The 16,711-nt window shown below is 39.2% G+C and overlaps 3 protein-coding genes across 3 annotated transcripts; 2 read left to right on the forward strand and 1 right to left on the reverse strand.

Annotated features, from left to right (window-relative positions):
* The first annotated feature begins 2,692 nt into the window (after positions 1-2,692).
* LOC114426141 (olfactory receptor 13C2-like) lies at positions 2,693-3,607 on the forward strand. Its single transcript, XM_028393332.1, has one exon. The coding sequence runs from the start codon at positions 2,693-2,695 to the stop codon at positions 3,605-3,607; it is 915 nt and encodes a 304-aa protein (XP_028249133.1).
* A 4,813-nt stretch (positions 3,608-8,420) lies between these two features.
* On the forward strand, positions 8,421-9,347 carry LOC114426842 (olfactory receptor 13C2-like). The gene has a single exon (XM_028394492.1). The coding sequence runs from the start codon at positions 8,421-8,423 to the stop codon at positions 9,345-9,347; it is 927 nt and encodes a 308-aa protein (XP_028250293.1).
* A 2,200-nt stretch (positions 9,348-11,547) lies between these two features.
* Positions 11,548-12,489, reverse strand: LOC114426843 (olfactory receptor 11A1-like). The gene has a single exon (XM_028394493.1). The coding sequence runs from the start codon at positions 12,478-12,480 to the stop codon at positions 11,548-11,550; it is 933 nt and encodes a 310-aa protein (XP_028250294.1). The 5' UTR covers positions 12,481-12,489.
* Between the last annotated feature and the right edge of the window lie 4,222 nt (positions 12,490-16,711).

Genomic DNA, 16,711 nt, shown 5'->3' on the forward strand with positions numbered 1-16,711 from the left:
ATGCCACATGGCTCTGTTTAACATTAATCATCATCATATTGCCTGGAGTAATCATGGGGCTGCAAAAGATGCTGTTAGGAGGTAGGGCAGGACAGGCAGTGCGGTACACCTTCACTCAGTAGCCCATGGTTTGTCTCATTATTTTTGATGTAGTTTTATTTTTACTTGCAGTTCGGGTCACACACACAACTACTGGTTAAGGTTAAAAACGGGGTTAAGGGTAAGGTAAAGATTGTGTTTCTTCTTTAAAAAGAACACAAATTTAAAGACTAAACATTTATTCATGCCCCCATACATACATAAAGATGCAGCCGAAGAAATCCATTTTGTCTTCAAGGATTATTAAAGGTAGGGTAGGAGATCTTGAAAACTCAGTGAGTAACAGCCAGAATTTGAAAATACACTCGTTCCTCCTTCTCTCTGAGCCTGAAGCCATGCCTCCTAATCACAGGGATGCGCAGTATGTGTTCACAGAAGACGACTGTGGTCGAGCACCGCAACCTGCATCAGCCGGATCTCATTCACAGGTAAAAAACATGTAACATCATCATAACAAATATAAACAACAAATGTGGCAGTTATTGCAAGCTAGATTTGCCAAGCGAAAATGTTAATGTATGAAAACAGTGCGTAATACTCTTTATATAATAATGAGTGCGGTGTTGCAGGCTAACTAGCTACAGCAGTCATGTAAAGCTAGTCACCATGTTAGCCATGACACTACACTGTCTTTGCTTTGAATGCTCAGCACAGTGTGTTCCTATGCAGTCAGTTTATGTTATGGATGAACTCCTGTAAAGCTAATCAACAAGGGTAGTGATGCTACACAGCCAGTTAGCATTGGATGTATGAATCTTCAGTGCATTTCCTCTGGTGTTTATGTTGTTTACAGAGCAGTCTGCTCCCTACAGATATTCAGCTACCTCACATCACCAGACACCTACCTGCTCTACTTTAGTCTGAACACCAATCATATGTAAGACCTGTTCAAGGGCAGTAAAGCTCTGTTTATTGACAATATATAAATGTTTATTGTTTACTGATTGACAGGTCAGAATTCAAATCCTGAGCCTCAGCTGCTGGAGCTCCGTCTGAACCAAGTCTGACCTCTGACCTCCTCACCATGGTCCTCCTGCAGCAGGTGCAGCCAGCTGTTGTTTCTGAGTGAGCTGCAGGCTCAGATGATGCTGTGGACAACCTGGTGACTGGTGCATCCTTATGCTGACCCACACAGGCTTGTATAGCAGGGAGGCATCCCACACCTAGAACTGGCCTGTTATTTCTTCATGTTCTAACATGTTTGGTGCTTTTGTTGTTTTTTTGTTGATCATACATGAGAATAAATATCTGTTCACTGAAAAACTGTTTGTTGTCTATTACAGAAAATATTCAATCTTTGTTATTTTAAAAAAGCTCCACAAATAATGAAAACCAGATATGTTGGCAACAGTTAAATAAAATACATTACGTATATATGATAGAACAAAATCAGTGATTATTATTATCACGTGCTGTCCTCAGGCAGGTGAAGACTGGTCTGGTGCAGCGTCTGGCCATAAGATCACAGAGCTGTGGAGAGAATATCACAATTACACAATGTACAGTAATTTCAGCAAGACATAAAGAGTGCAGCAGTAAACTGAACAATGATAACAGCAGCAGGTCTATGACAGAAGATGCTGCTCTGCTCTCCCTCAGCAGAGCTGAGGACGCAGCTACAACAACACAGAGACAACGTAGCAAGATTAGCAGCCCTGACGTAACCATGATAATGACCATCGACAAGAACAAAGTCTTTGTATCCACATCAAGTTTGTCTGATCATCAGAAAGAAGCTCAGAAAAAATGGTAAATGGAATAAAACCTGCTTTGAAACGCAGAAATCTGCCAATCAGAGCCTGTTAGCATCACGTTAGCAAACAGCCTGGTGAAAGCTGCCTACCTGTGTGGAAGAACCGTGCCCACCACAGCAGCACTCTGTAGCCGCTTCTGCTCTCTCAGTCATAGCCAGCGCTGCAAAGTCGTGTCGATAAACACTCTTGTCTCACATCTTTCTGCATCAAGCCGTTTTCTGGTGGTGGCATTTCCAAATACAGTGTTTCTTTTCCCACTCGCTGGTAGCGTCTCTGCCATCCGCCAGTATGTTAACTTGGCATTCAGATGATGATTCATATTCTTCGTTTTAATGCAAAACTGCCAAAGTAATGGGTTGCTATCAGACTGTAAAGAGAAGTTACACTAATTTAAAAAAAGTGCATCAGAATGAAATCTCCTACCCTGCCTTTAAATAATAATATTAAACCTTATGTAACATTTTTCTGATAAGAACATTCTGCCAGAATGAGAGGCTGTTGCCTCCTCCACTGCAGGCCCAATAAAGGCAGTCCTGCATGGAAAAAAGGCTGTGAGAGGGACATTTAATTTTTAGCTATTATTTAGATTTAAATACAGATTCTATAATCACTATAATATTTTTGCAATCCCTCTCAGACCAAGACCTCTAGAGTTCTGCATATGACAGAGATCATGGAGATTTAATGAGATCCATCGAGGACAAAGGAGACTGATAAAACGGTGCACAGAGCAGACAACATGTCAGTGTTCAGTGCTCCTGAATGTGAGGTAACAGCAAAGACTAATGCAACATAAGCTTAGTTATATGATACAGCTTGTTCAAAAAACCCAAAACGAAATGGAAACTAAACTAAATGAAACATTTATAACTCTTGGTGGATATGTGGAAGTGAACAAGTTCAGATATCTTTATTTCATGATCATGTTTACAGCATATGTTCTGATATTGTGCAGTAACTGTACTATTGTGTGTTTGATCGTGATTCACAAAAACCTCCATGAGCCGATGTATGTTTTTATTGCTGCTCTGTTTATCAACTCTGTTCTCTACAGCACTCTGATTTACCCAAAGCTTCTTATTGACTTTTTATCTGAAACACAGGTCATATCTTATTCAGCTTGTCTCTTTCAGTGGTCTGGATATTACTGTCTGGCTTGCTCAGAGTTCTTACTGTTGGCAGCTATGGCCTATGACAGATATGTATCTATATGTAAACCTCTGCAATATCCAATTATCATGAGAAAAACAAAAGTCAGTATTACACTGACCTTAGCTTGGTTTCTGCCAGTGTGTCAAACGTCAATACCTCCTATATTACTTGACAATAAAAAACTCTGTCATTTTACCTTCAAAGGAATTATTTGTAACAGCACTATTCACAAGCTTCAGTGTGTCGCTTCACTTGCCCTAAATATATACGGTTTGATTGCTTTTGCAAATCTTGCTATTCTCCCTCTGCTCTTTATATTTTTTACATACAGCAGAATACTCATAGTTGTTTTTCAAAGTAGCAGAGAAGTCAGGAGAAAAGCTGCACAGACCTGTTTACCTCACTTGATTGTCTTAATCAACTTTTTCTGTTTATTTACATATGATGTACTGCTGGTTCGACTGGAGACTGACTTTCCAACAACTGTGCTTTTCGTAATAACATTACAAATAATCTTGTATCATCCTCTCTTGAATCCAATCATATATGGACTGAAAATGAAGGAAATCAATAAACATCTGTTAAAGTTGTTTTGTAAATAGGTCTAATGTATCAACACTGATATTTATTATCAGTGTTATATACTTATTGTACACTTATTTTTGCTTTTAAAAACAGGATGTGAGAACAGCTTCACATGTGTGATTTACATACTGAATATTGTTTTTAATTGATTACAGAAAAACAGAGAACTTTGATGTTTGTATTTGTTTAAATGTTAATCTTTCTACATCTTTGTCTTAAAGAACATGTGTGTTTTCTGATTTTACAATTTGCCTACAGCTTGATGATTTTCCAACAATTGTATATTTCATACTGACATTACTAATGATTTTGTATCATCTGCGTTTTAATCCAATAATATATGGCTTGAAAATGAAAGAAAATAACAAGCATCTCAAGAGGTTGTTTGGCAAATTGTTATGATGTCGTAATATCTGTCATCATTATCTAGAGATAAACTATATAGTGATTTCTCATTATTGAGCATTAATAATTATCACTTACACATGTATTGGCATATAAAGCAGTGATTTATAGTCACATGTTCAACTTTAAATAATAAAACAATGAAAACTTTGAATATTTAATTTAGTATAGAACAATAAACCTGTAATTATGTAGACGTATCTTAAATGTGCTGAAACAATGTCTAGTTGATTGTAATCTTAAGAATTAAATAAAAAATATAATTATTGCTTTTGTTGCAAACTGGCTCATTGGATGAACTCAATTAAACTGTGGGTAGGGTTACCATCAAATAAATATGTGTAGCCCCAACTTAAAACAATACAAACGCATATAATATGTACTTGTTTTGAGTTGGGGCTACACAACTGAGGGCCAAAGGCCTTTTCATGGCACTGCACCAGGTGCAACTTAACAGCTAAGCACGATCCCTGCAAGACAGAACACAGACAGGAACCACAGGTAGATAAAGCTGCTCGTCCCTGGAGCTGTATCGCTCCTCTGTGCTTCCTGAATACGGTGGGGGAGTTGAAGCAGGAAAGGTTACCAAATAACAGTAGTAGTAACATAAAAACTTTATTTGAATTTGTTTATTACAAATATGTCTATTACATCGCTTTGACCCGATTATTTTTGTGCTGAAATTAATTACACACTCTGACATTGTTTTGAATCATGTGCATCTGCACAAAATTATACATCTGGATATCTGAAAAATATACCCTCATCTAGTGATATCAGCATAAAACCTGCTGAGGAATATTTAGACAATTGTTTTTTTCACGTTATAATAATTTACAGACACTATCGTTTCACTCTGCACATGTCCTGCGCACAGAACAAGACTGATCACAGGAGTGCTGCTTTGATGAATGACATCCAGTGTGGTCTGGGTATGTCTGAAGTGTGCTGCCGCAGGTGCCTACAATTATAAAACAATTTATTAGACTAAAACAATGAAATACATCACTGTTCATATGCTCAAAACGGACGGGGCAGCCTAAAGCTGGATCCATACTCCGCGAGACAAAGACATTTTTCCCCCGTGCAGACGTTACGCCCACAAAATGACGTCATTTTTTGTCTCTGACCGCCCGCTGATCCGCACTCTTGTGCACAGGGTCCGGGCCGAACTTTGTCTTTCAAGGCTGTGCGGCAACCATGCTGTGATTGGTTGGAATTTATTGTGGGCGTGATGAAAGTGGAGAAGCGCAAGAGCCTCTCCAGGTATATAGGTAGGTGTATAAACAGCACTGATTCAACAGATTTAGATAAGACCATACCGGTTTTGCATGATGAGCAATAAAAGAAAGAAAGAAAGGCAAGTCAGGGTGATTTGTCACCAATAACTCCAGACATTCACACATACCAGATGGTGACTGTTATTACCATTCTATATACTCCTACATACCCGGGCATAACAGGCTCGTTAACAATGTCTGTATATCTTTGCTATTGTTACTTTTAATGTCGCATCTTCACAGCTCATCACCGGACAGTTTGAAGTATCGCAGGCACATTGGAACACAGTAGATGTGCAAATGTGGTCATAAAGGCACAAACACTGAATCTTTGCTATTGCTACTTTTAATGTCGCATTTTCACAACTCATCGCCAGACATCTCACGCTGTTGCAGGCCCCCTCTCTGTATAATGCCCTCTTGCCATGGCACAAGTCCTTGTGGTGTGTTAAAAAACTCAGTAAAGTCTTTCCTTATAGTTTAGTGGGCGGGCCGTATGAGGAGTTCTGCACACACGCGTCTCGCGGAGTATGGTACCTCAGTGCGGAAAAGACCTTTTTTTTTATCTCTTACCACCCGTGGAGTGCGTTCTCCGCTCTTTGTCTCGCGGAGTATGGAACAGCCTTAACAGACAAGGAAGCTTTCCGTTTTTTGGTGACATGCGATGTTTGTAGTTGAGCTATGATAGACACTTTATTCAGGGTTCTTGCAGGTTTTAGTAAGTTAATTTACAGCAAGCTGGTGTTTGTCCGCCTTGGAGTGAGACCCAAGTGCTTTCACACCCAAGGTCCCTAACTGGATGGTCCTCTTGCAAGATTTACAACGAGCTTGCTGGTTGCAAGAAACCGCTTGCAACAAGCAGCGAAAATCGCTATCATGCCAAGCCTCATTGAAAACACACTTCCCCATGTTTTGTACAACAAGAAGGCGAAGTGACTAATCACGCAGGCATCTCAAACATGGCGGCAAACTGACCAGCAGTTATCGCAGGATTTGTAGTGCCACGTTCCAACAACGGTAGCAATCCAAGCCCCTCAGAAAGAGAGACAATGCAAAAGCAGCTTCTGATTGTGGTGTTTTACTCTGATTTTATGCGGCCAGCACTTCTCAGGAATGAACAAAAGCAAAAAAAAAAAAAAATTAAGAATTGACAAGATTAAATTTAAGATCTTTGGGTGAAAATCTGGTCGTTTTAAGACTTTTTAAGGCCTTAAATTTAGTTTTTAATTTTAGACATTTTTAAGACGAGGGGAAATTCAGGATGCAAACTTTTTCCGTGGTCTATTTCCATGAAATGCTGCCACACTGCAGATGTCTCTGACATGGGAGAGGAGGACTGACTTAAAGGACTTGACATGGTCAAAACTAAATAAATATTCAGAAAACCACCGGGCCGGTACTCTCTGTCTCTAGTGGGTCGGGCTAAACCAAAGTAGTGCAAAAAGGGGGTTGTTCAAAGATCGACTGTTACGTGTAAAACGGGTGCGCCGAAAATAACACCATTAGCTCAGGATTTTGGTCGAGCCAGAATGTATCGACTAATAAATCGACCAGTCTACTGTTTATATGTATGTTTATACAACAGTGGACAGTGTGACTGTTGTTTTTCATGAGTTCACATGTGAAAAGTTCCCCAAGCCAAAATCCTCTAATAACATACACACGTTTACAACCTGGTACAAAAAAAAATTTTTTAGTCTTTATTAATGGGTTCAACCGTCAGTTTTGAGTTTGGCTCACTCATTTTAGTCATGAAGTCAGGTGTGGGTTTATGAGAAAACGATTCTGTAGTGAAAAGCAATACGTTAATCACAATCGTTTTTACGTGACACATGGCTCATAGATTACATATTCACTTACATTTATCGTAAATAAAAAAATCCTTTATTTTTGCTTTTGTCTTTTGTATGTCTGCATGCTGTGAAAATTCATATGGTATGATGATGTCATCAGGAATGGAGCATTTTGAGGAGAAATATGTTCATTCTTATCAATATGTGTTTTTATGAAATATGTTCAAGGCAAAAGCATGTTAATGTTTGTTACATTTAACCTCCTAGGCCCCAACACCAGAAAATCTGTATGGAACATTAATATTGTTATTATTTTTTATTATAGAATGCATGATGTGTTACGTCAGTCATATGCTTACTTGTTGAAATCATTCTGCATCATAAATAACTTCCAAGAATTTAACAAATGCGCCACATAATTATCACAATAAAACATATTGTTAATGTCTAAAATATTACGCTTTGCCTCGACCAAATTTCTTTCATTTTCAGTCCATATATGATCGGATTGCAGAGAGGATTATATGATATTATTTGCAATGTCATGTAATTGTTTAAAACAAGTAAGTGAGGTAAACAAGTCTGTGCAGCTTTTGTTCTGACTTTTCCACAACTCCGATAAGCCATTATGAGTATCTTTGAGTATGTAAAAAGTATGAAAAGCACAGGAAAGACTGCAAGATTAAACAAAACAACTATACCATATATCTGTAGTGCTGCTAAACTTACACACTGAAGGTGGTTAACAGAATTGTTAACCATGTTTTTTCTTTTTGGCATTAAATATATATGCAATATTGACATGTTTTGTATTACTTTTGATCATATGTAGTTTTTAAACTTAGATTGTCAGGTATGAACTTTATGCATTAATAAATACAACGTGGTTGTTCACATGAATGAACATTAATATTAGCCAATGTGAAAGAGGCCTTTAGCAGGTTAGAGATTACCCTGAGTTTCTTTGTAACCTTGCATAACCTTGATCTTTGTTGATAGACCTCTCTTGGGGATAGTAACAATAGACTTGGAATATTTTGGGTCATATTTATGGAGAAATATAGAAAATTTCTATTTGCTGATATTACATGTCCACAGAAGACTAGACTTTGATGGATCAAACATTGATCTGTTATTTCCCTTGGCAGGGCAATGCAACAGTGGGAGTTTCCTGAAGTTGTTTACATGTTAGTGTAAGGTTAATAAGATTAATGAGCCCCGTAGAGGATGAATGAGACTGATAAAAACAGTCCAAAATCATCGACACTTTCTGTGATTTTCCAACATGTTCAATTCATCGTTACAAGCTGCACAATCTGGCTGCTGTTGACAGTGTAGTTGGTTGAACATCGATGGATGTTGAATTAAATGTAACATATTTCACTCTTAACGGTTATGTGGAGCTGCAAAAATACAGATATCTTTATTTTGTGATCATGTTTCTAGCATATATTGTGATAATCTTTTGCAATTCCACTGTTGTGATTTTAATCTGGTTTCACAAAAACCTCCATGAGCCCATGTACATTTTCATTGCAGCCTTGTTAATCAACTCTATTTTGTACAGCACTGCTCTCTACCCGAAGATTTTGATGGACTTTTTGTCTGAAAAACAGATTATAACTTATTCAGCTTGTCTTTTTCAAGCTTTTGTGTATTACACTGTGGCGGGTTCGGAATTCTCGTTGTTGTCAGCCATGGCCTATGACAGGTATGTGTCTATATGCAAACCTCTAAAATATCCAACTATTATGAGTAAAGTAACTGTCAATGTCTGTCTGGCTTTAGCATGGCTTATACCAGCTTGTGAAGTTGCAGTGTCAGTTCTGTTTTATTACAATACAAAACTGTGTGACTACACTTTAAATGGAATTTTTTGCAACAATTCAGGTTACAAGCATCAGTGTGTGACCTCTATAATAATATCAATATATGGTTTAGTCTTGTTGATAACTCTTTTAATTCTACCTCTGTTCTTCATCCTCTTCACATACACGAGGATACTTATAATAGTCTTTCAAGGTGGTAAAGAAGTGAGGAGAAAAGCTGCAAAGACCTGTCTGCCTCACCTGCTGGTTTTAATGAACTTCTCCTGTTTTGTTACTTATGATGTGATTACAGTTCGAATGGGATCGGATTTAACAAAAACTGTTCGTTTTGTAATAACTTTACTGATGCTTTTGTTTCATCCTCTCATAAATCCTATTGTATATGGAGTAAAAATGAAGGAAATCTCTAAACACCTCAAGAGAATGTTATGCTGGCTCAAATCACACTGATATATAAGTAAGTATAATTAACTAATGCATTGATTATTCTTCTGTAATTTTAGTAGGTTATTAGGAGTGACACGATTTTATTTATTTAAATTAACATGGTCATTAATGATGTTGCGTTGTGTGTGATTAGTATATGATTACTATAAAGCAAAGATGAACATTAAGTCAAGGGCACTTGTCAGCACCACAGTGTAGTACTGTCTTCTTTTTGTTGGTGAACACATTTTATTATTGTTTAATACTTTGAAACTTAAATAAATAAAATACAATTAGAATAAAGTAACACTGGTACCCTTTGTGTGCGTTTTAAACACATTTACACAAGACACCATAGAAAACAATGAGATGAACAAGGCTGCAAAGTATTTAAATGATGTAAATATGATCACAAAGTAAAGATGCCTGTGTTTCTACATTTGCATGAATTTCTATGTAAACGTAAACTAAAAAAAAGTACTGATTCATACTCCACCAGTCTCATTAAAGTCTCCACTAACATGTAAACAACCTCAGAAAACTCAAAATTCAATACATGGAACCTCTGATAATTGAAATTTGCTGCTACATTTGTGTTTTAACTGGTGCATAGGCACGGGATAAGCAAAATCAGTTTCACATGGATGAACTCATTTTAAGTTCCACAATAGACTGCCATGCTGTAACTGTCAGAAACTTGGATAGACAAAATGCATGTGTTTAGCTATAAGAATATAATATATATAGCTACCAGTAATAAAACTGTGGCTCTTTAAGACTGTAGTTGCTTTACTAGCAGCTTCCAAATCTGCTGGTAAAGCAATGGAGTGCTAGAGCTGATCTCGGCTTCCCTGTACTGTACTGACTACAGTTGGAATGCTTTAGCAGGAACAGTTAACACATCTAAAACATCCTACTTGGGATCCTATCAAACTGACATATGCTTCCTGAGGTTATTTGCACAGGACTGGTATTATTACTGTACCACAGCTTTATGCAATACATGTTAGGTATTTTGTGGGGGGAAGTTTTACTTTTAAGTTTTACAGCACAGGAATAAGATCGCAGATGAGCTCTGCAACTATTATATTATCAGAGGTCTCCATGGCATTAGTCAAACATCTACTTCAACATAGAGTAAGAAAATCAGCCCTGAAACTCCCATATATGGGTGCCAGGTTGGTATTAGTACAAAACTTTGGAGGTGTGGGTTTATGAGAATCTGCCTATGTATTCCATACCAGGCTATCGATTAATGAATTAATCGATAGTTGAATGACCTTATCGATTGATTAATGATTAATGATAAGCGGCTAAATTGCTTGCTAAATAAAATTTGCATGTCACATTCCTTAATGAGTGATTTGCTACATTTATGTAGGCTAGTATAACAAAAATCAATTGTGAATAGAAATTAAATACAATACGTAGGCTGCTTTAACATGAAAATAGGTTGTTCACTGGCTCGGCTGTTGCATGTTAAACATAAGGAACATAAAATAAATCCTGAATAGAAAGCAAAACAAAATATTATCTTTTATTAACCTAGTGGGCTATTTACAAGTAAAAACATTAGCCGGGCCTATAAACTCCTTTAATCTGAGAAAGGTGACAATACGTTTACAGGGCCTCCTTTAGAACAGTCACCTCTCCTGAAATAATCATTTTTTTTATGGCTCACAGATTACACATTCACATACATATACACTGGATGTACATGCGTCTTGTCCCAAATTTGCATTCTAGGAACAACAAATAATTACTCACTAGTTTAAAGTGGTCCTTTTAAACACACTTTGAAAGTGTTAATTAAATCATTTTCACAGGTGAAGCTCTAATCCAAATCCTAATTATAACAAATAAGTGAGAAATAAACTTAAATGAACATATGAAGTTACTATGTGCTTACAGGGCAAGACTTATGTCAGTCAGTGTACACTGTATGTAAAAAAATCTTTAACTTCACACTTGGCACTTTTGCAATTTTGTTCATGGCATATTTACATGTTGTAAAATAAATCATTTAAAAATAACACTGAACAATTTCATTGTAAAAAATTACTTAAAATAATTAAATAAAATACCTGAAGCAATTTATTCAATGACACTGTTAGAGTTACTTCAATCTTATTTTTATTTGTTGAGATCAAACTGCATCATAAATAACTTCCAACAATGTGCCACATAATTATTACAATAAAAAATATTGTTAATGTCTACACTCTTACACTTTGCCAGACTTTTGACAGAACAACCTTTTGAGGTGTTTAGAAATTTCCTTCATTTTCAGTCCATATATGATCGGATTGAAGAGAGGATTATATGATATTATTTGCAATGTCATTACAAAATATGCAGTTTTTGAAAGATCAGATTGCAACCGAACAATGATCATGTCATAAGTCATTAAACAAGAATAATTGATTAAAACAAGTAAGTGAGGTAAACAGGTCCGTACAGCTTTTGTCCTGATTTCTCCACTCCGGTAGGCTATGATGAGTATCTTTGTGTATGTAAAAAGTATGAAAAGTGCAGGAAAAATTGCAACATTAAACAAAATAAGTAAACCATATATTTGCATTGCTGCTGAAGTCACACACTGAAGGTGGTTAACTGAATTGTTACAAAAAATACCTTTTAACGTAAAGTCGCAGAGTTCTGTAATACCACATCTAACAACAGGCACAGAACACTGAGAAGCAGGCAGAAGCCAGGCCAACACTAAGAAGATATTAATGGTAGTTTTTCTCATGATAGTTGGATATTGCAGAGGTTTGCATATAGACACATATCTGTCATAGGCCATAGCTGCCAACAGTAAGAACTCTGAACCACTAAGAGAATAAAACAGAAAAACCTGGAAGAGACAAGCTGAATATGAAACAATCTGCTTTTCAGATAAAAAGTCAAGCAGAAGCTTTGGATATATTACAGTGCTCAATAGAACAGAGTTCAGTAATAAAGCTGCAATGAAAATGTACATTGGCTCATGTAGGTTTTTATGAATGATGATAAGACAGATAATAGTGGCATTGCTGCAGATTATCAATATATACACTGTGAACATAATCATGAAATAAAGATATCTGTATTTGTTTAATTCTACATGACCACCTAGAGTTATATATGTTACATTCATTTCAGCATTCATAAACATTATCAATAAGAAGACATTAAAATAATCTAAATAAGAACAAGGAACAAAAATTTGTCCCAAGCAGCAAATATATTTAAATGAATATAGAAGTCTTACTATGTTCAGTGTGTCTCATTCACCTACATACTTGCTGTTTTGTCCATCTTCAGAAAGTGAACTGTTTGAGTCAGATCATGTATTTTTATTGAGACTTCTTTACCCTCTACGGATCTCATTAACTCCTCTGTGAAGAGTGTCTACCATGTTGCGACTTCATCAAGCTCTGGAGGCCTGAACTGATAGGTGTTAGACCTTGTTTATACTTATGTGCATTTCTCTGCACCTGCTAAACCACAATAACTCATAACTGTTTACCTTTATATTCTGCAGTCTGAAATGCTTGATGATATGATGACCCACACAATCACACAATGGCATAATCTTTACAAAAACAATATATGACGGGGGGGGGGGGGGGGGGGGGGTTATTTTAGACATTTTTAACACCCTGCAAGAACCCTGTTTATTGATCTGCGAGGGGAAATTCAGGATGCAAACTTTTTCTGTGGTCTATTTCCATGAAATGCTGCCACACTGCAGATGTCTCTGACATGGGAGAGGAGGTCTGACTTAAATGACATGGTCAAAACTAAATAAAGATTCAGAAAACCACCGGGCCGGTACTCTCTGTCTCTAGTGGGTCGGGCTAAACCAAAGTAGTGCAAAAAGAAGGTTGTTCAAAGATCGACTGTTACCTGTAAAACGGGTGCGCCAAAAACACCCCCATTAGCTCAGGATTTTGGTCGAGCCAGAATGTATCGACTAATAAATCGACCAGTCTACTGTTTATATGTATGTTTATACAACAGTGGACAGTGTGACTGTTGTTTTTCATGAGTTCAGATGTGAAGAGTTCCCCAAGCCAAAGTCCACTAATATGAATGAATATGAATATGAATAAAATGTTTTAGTCTTTATTAATGAGTTCAGCCGTCAGTTTTTGTGGCTCACTCATTTTAGTCATATGCATAGCAGGTGTGGGTTTATGAGAAAGAGATTCTGTAGTGAAGAGCAATACTTTAATCACAATCTTTTTTATGTGACACATGGCTCATAGATTACATATTCACATACATACATCATATATAAAAAAATACTTTATTTTTGCTTTTGTCTTTTGTATGTCTGCATGCTGTGAAAATTCATATGGTATGATGATGTCATCAGGAATGGAGAATTTTGAGGAGAAATATGTTCTTCTTATGTGTCTTTTATGAAATATTTTCAAGCCAAAAGCATGTTAATGTTTGTTACATTTAACCTCCTAGGCCCCAACACCAGAAAATCTGTATGGAACATTATTATTATATTTTATTATAGAACGCATGATATTAAAAAAAGAGAGAAACCCTTATTTGTTCATGGCATAATACATATTTTAAAATAAAAAAAACATTGTAAAAATGAAAAAATGACTTGAAGCAATTTATTCAATGACAATGTTACTTCAATCATATGCTTAGTTATTGAAATCATTCTGCATCATAAATAACTTCCAAGAATTTAACAAATGTGCCACATAATTATCACAATAAAACATATTGTTAATGTCTAAAATATTAGCTTTGCCTCAACCAAACAGTCTTTTTAAGAAATGAAATGAATCGGATTGCAGAGAGGATTATATGGTATTATTTGCAATGTCATGTAATTGTTTAAAACAAGTAAGTGAGGTAAACAGGTCTGTGCAGCTTTTGATCTGACTTCTCCACAACTCCAATAAGCTATTACGAGTATCTTTGAGTATGCAAAAAGTATGAAAAGCACAGGAAAAACTGCAAGATTAAAAAAAACAACTATACCATATATCTGTAGTGCTGCTAAACTCACACACTGAAGGTGGTTAACGGTTAATTGTTAACCGTGTTTTTTCTTGTTGGCATTAAATATATATGAAATATTGACATGTTTAGTATTACTTTTGATCATATGTAGTTTTTAAACTTAGATTGTCAGGTATGAACTTCATCCATCCATCCATCCATCTTCAACCGCTTATCCGGGGCCGGGTCACGGGGGCAGCAGTCTAAGCAGGGACACCCAGACTTCCCTTTCACCAGACACTTCCTCCAGCTCCTCTGGGGGAAACCCGAGGCGTTCCTAGGCCAGCCGAGAGACATAGTCTCTCCACCGTGTCCTGGGTCTTCCCCGGGGCCTCCTCCCAGTGGGACATGCCCGGAACACCTCCCCAGGGAGGCGTCCAGGAGGTATCCGAACCAGATGCCCGAGCCACCTCAGCTGGCTCCTCTCGATGTGGAGGAGCAGCGGCTCTACTCCGCGCTCCTCTCGGGTGACTGAGCTTCTCACCCTATCTCTAAGGGAGCGCCCAGCCACCCTTCGAAGGAAACTCATTTTGGCCGCCTGTATTCGCGATCTCATTCTTTCGGTCACTACCCAAACCTCATGACCATAGGTGAGGGTAGGGACATAGATTGACCGGTAAATCGAAAGCTTCGCCTTCCGGCTCAGCTCCTTCTTCACCACAACAGACCGGTACAGCGACCGCATTACTGCGGAGGCTGCACCGATCCGTCTGTCAATCTCCCGCTCCATTTTTCCCTCACTCGTGAACGAGACCCCGAGATACACAAACTCCTCCACTTGGGGCAGGAGCTCTCCTCCCACCCAGAGAGGACAAACTACCTTTTTCCGGTCGAGAACCATGGCCTCAGACTTGGAAGTGCTGATTCTCATCCCAGCCGCTTCACACTCAGCTGCAAACCGCCCCAGTGCACACTGAAGGTCATCTGCAAAAAGCAGAGATGAAATCCTATGGTTCCCGAACCAGATCCCCTCCGGTCCCTCGCTGCGCCTAGAAATTCTGTCCATAAAAATTATGAACAGAACCGGTGACAAAGGGCAGCCCTGCCGGAGTCCAACATGCACTGGGAACAGGTCTGACTTACTGCCGGCAATGCGAACCAAACTCCTGCTCCGGTCATACAGGGACCTAACAGCCCTCAGCAGAGGGCCACGGACCCCATACTCCCAGAGCACCTCCCACAAGATGCCGCGAGGGACACGGTCGAACGCCTTCTCCAAGTCCACAAAACACATGTGGACTGGTTGGGCGAACTCCCATGAACCCTCCAGCACCCTGCGGAGGGTATAGAGCTGGTCCAGCGTTCCGCGGCCAGGACGAAAACCACATTGCTCCTCCTGAATCCGAGGTTCGACTATAGGCCTAATTCTCCTCTCCAGTACCCTGGCATAGACTTTCCCAGGGAGGCTGAGGAGTGTGATCCCCCTGTAGTTGGAGCACACCCTCCGGTCCCCCTTTTTAAAAAGAGGGACCACCACCCCAGTCAGCCAGATTGCCACGCGATGTTGCAGAGGCGTGTCAGCCAAGACAGCCCCACAACATCCAGAGACTTAAGGTACCCAGGGCGAATCTCATCCACCCCCGGTGCCTTGCCGCCGGGGAGCTTTTTGACTACCTCTGCAACTTCAGCACAGGTGATGAACGAGTCCACCACTAAGTCATCAGCCTCCGCTTCCATAACGGAAGGCATGTTGGTGGGATTGAGGAGACCCTCAAAGTACTCTTTCCACCGTCCAACCACCCCCTCAGACGAGGTCAACAGCTCCCCACCTCCACTGAATACAGTGTTGGCAGAGTACTGCTTCCCCCTCCTGAGGCGCCGGACAGTTTGCCAGAATCTCTTTGAGGCTGACCGATAGTCCTCCTCCATGGCCTCCCCGAACTCCTCCCAGGCCCGAGTTTTTGCCTCTACAACTGCCCTCGCTGCAGCACGCTTGGCCTGCCAATACCTATCAGCTACTTCAGGAGTCCCACAAGCCAACCAGGCCCGATAGGACTCCTTCTTCAGCTTGACGGCATCCCTGACCTCCGGTGTCCACCACCGGGTCCGGGGATTGCCGCCACGACAGGCACCAGAGGCTTTGCGGCTGCAGCTTCTGACGGCCGCATCGACAACGGAGGTAGAAAAAATGGTCCACTCCGACTCAATGTCTCCAGCCTCCCTCGGAATCTGGGTGAAGCTCTCCCGGAGGTGGGAGTTGAAGATCTCACTAGCAGAGGGTTCGGCCAAACGCTCCCAACAGACCCGCACAGTACGTTTGGGCCTGCCGGGCCTGTCCAGCCTCTTCCCCCACCAACGGATCCAACACACCACCAGGTAGTGATCAGTTGAAAGCTCAGCCCCTCTCTTCACCCGAGTGTCCAAAACAC

The sequence above is a fragment of the Parambassis ranga genome, chromosome 21 (assembly GCF_900634625.1).
Source record: "Parambassis ranga chromosome 21, fParRan2.1, whole genome shotgun sequence".
In the NCBI taxonomy this organism is placed as follows: Eukaryota; Metazoa; Chordata; class Actinopteri; family Ambassidae; genus Parambassis; species Parambassis ranga.

Bases quoted from the DNA above. Each gene is read 5' to 3' on its own strand.
- LOC114426842 (XM_028394492.1), top strand. From the start codon at position 8,421: ATGGATGTTGAATTAAATGTAACATATTTCACTCTTAACGGTTATGTG.
- LOC114426141 (XM_028393332.1), top strand. From the start codon at position 2,693: ATGGAAACTAAACTAAATGAAACATTTATAACTCTTGGTGGATATGTG.
- LOC114426843 (XM_028394493.1), bottom strand. From the start codon at position 12,480: ATGTTTATGAATGCTGAAATGAATGTAACATATATAACTCTAGGTGGT.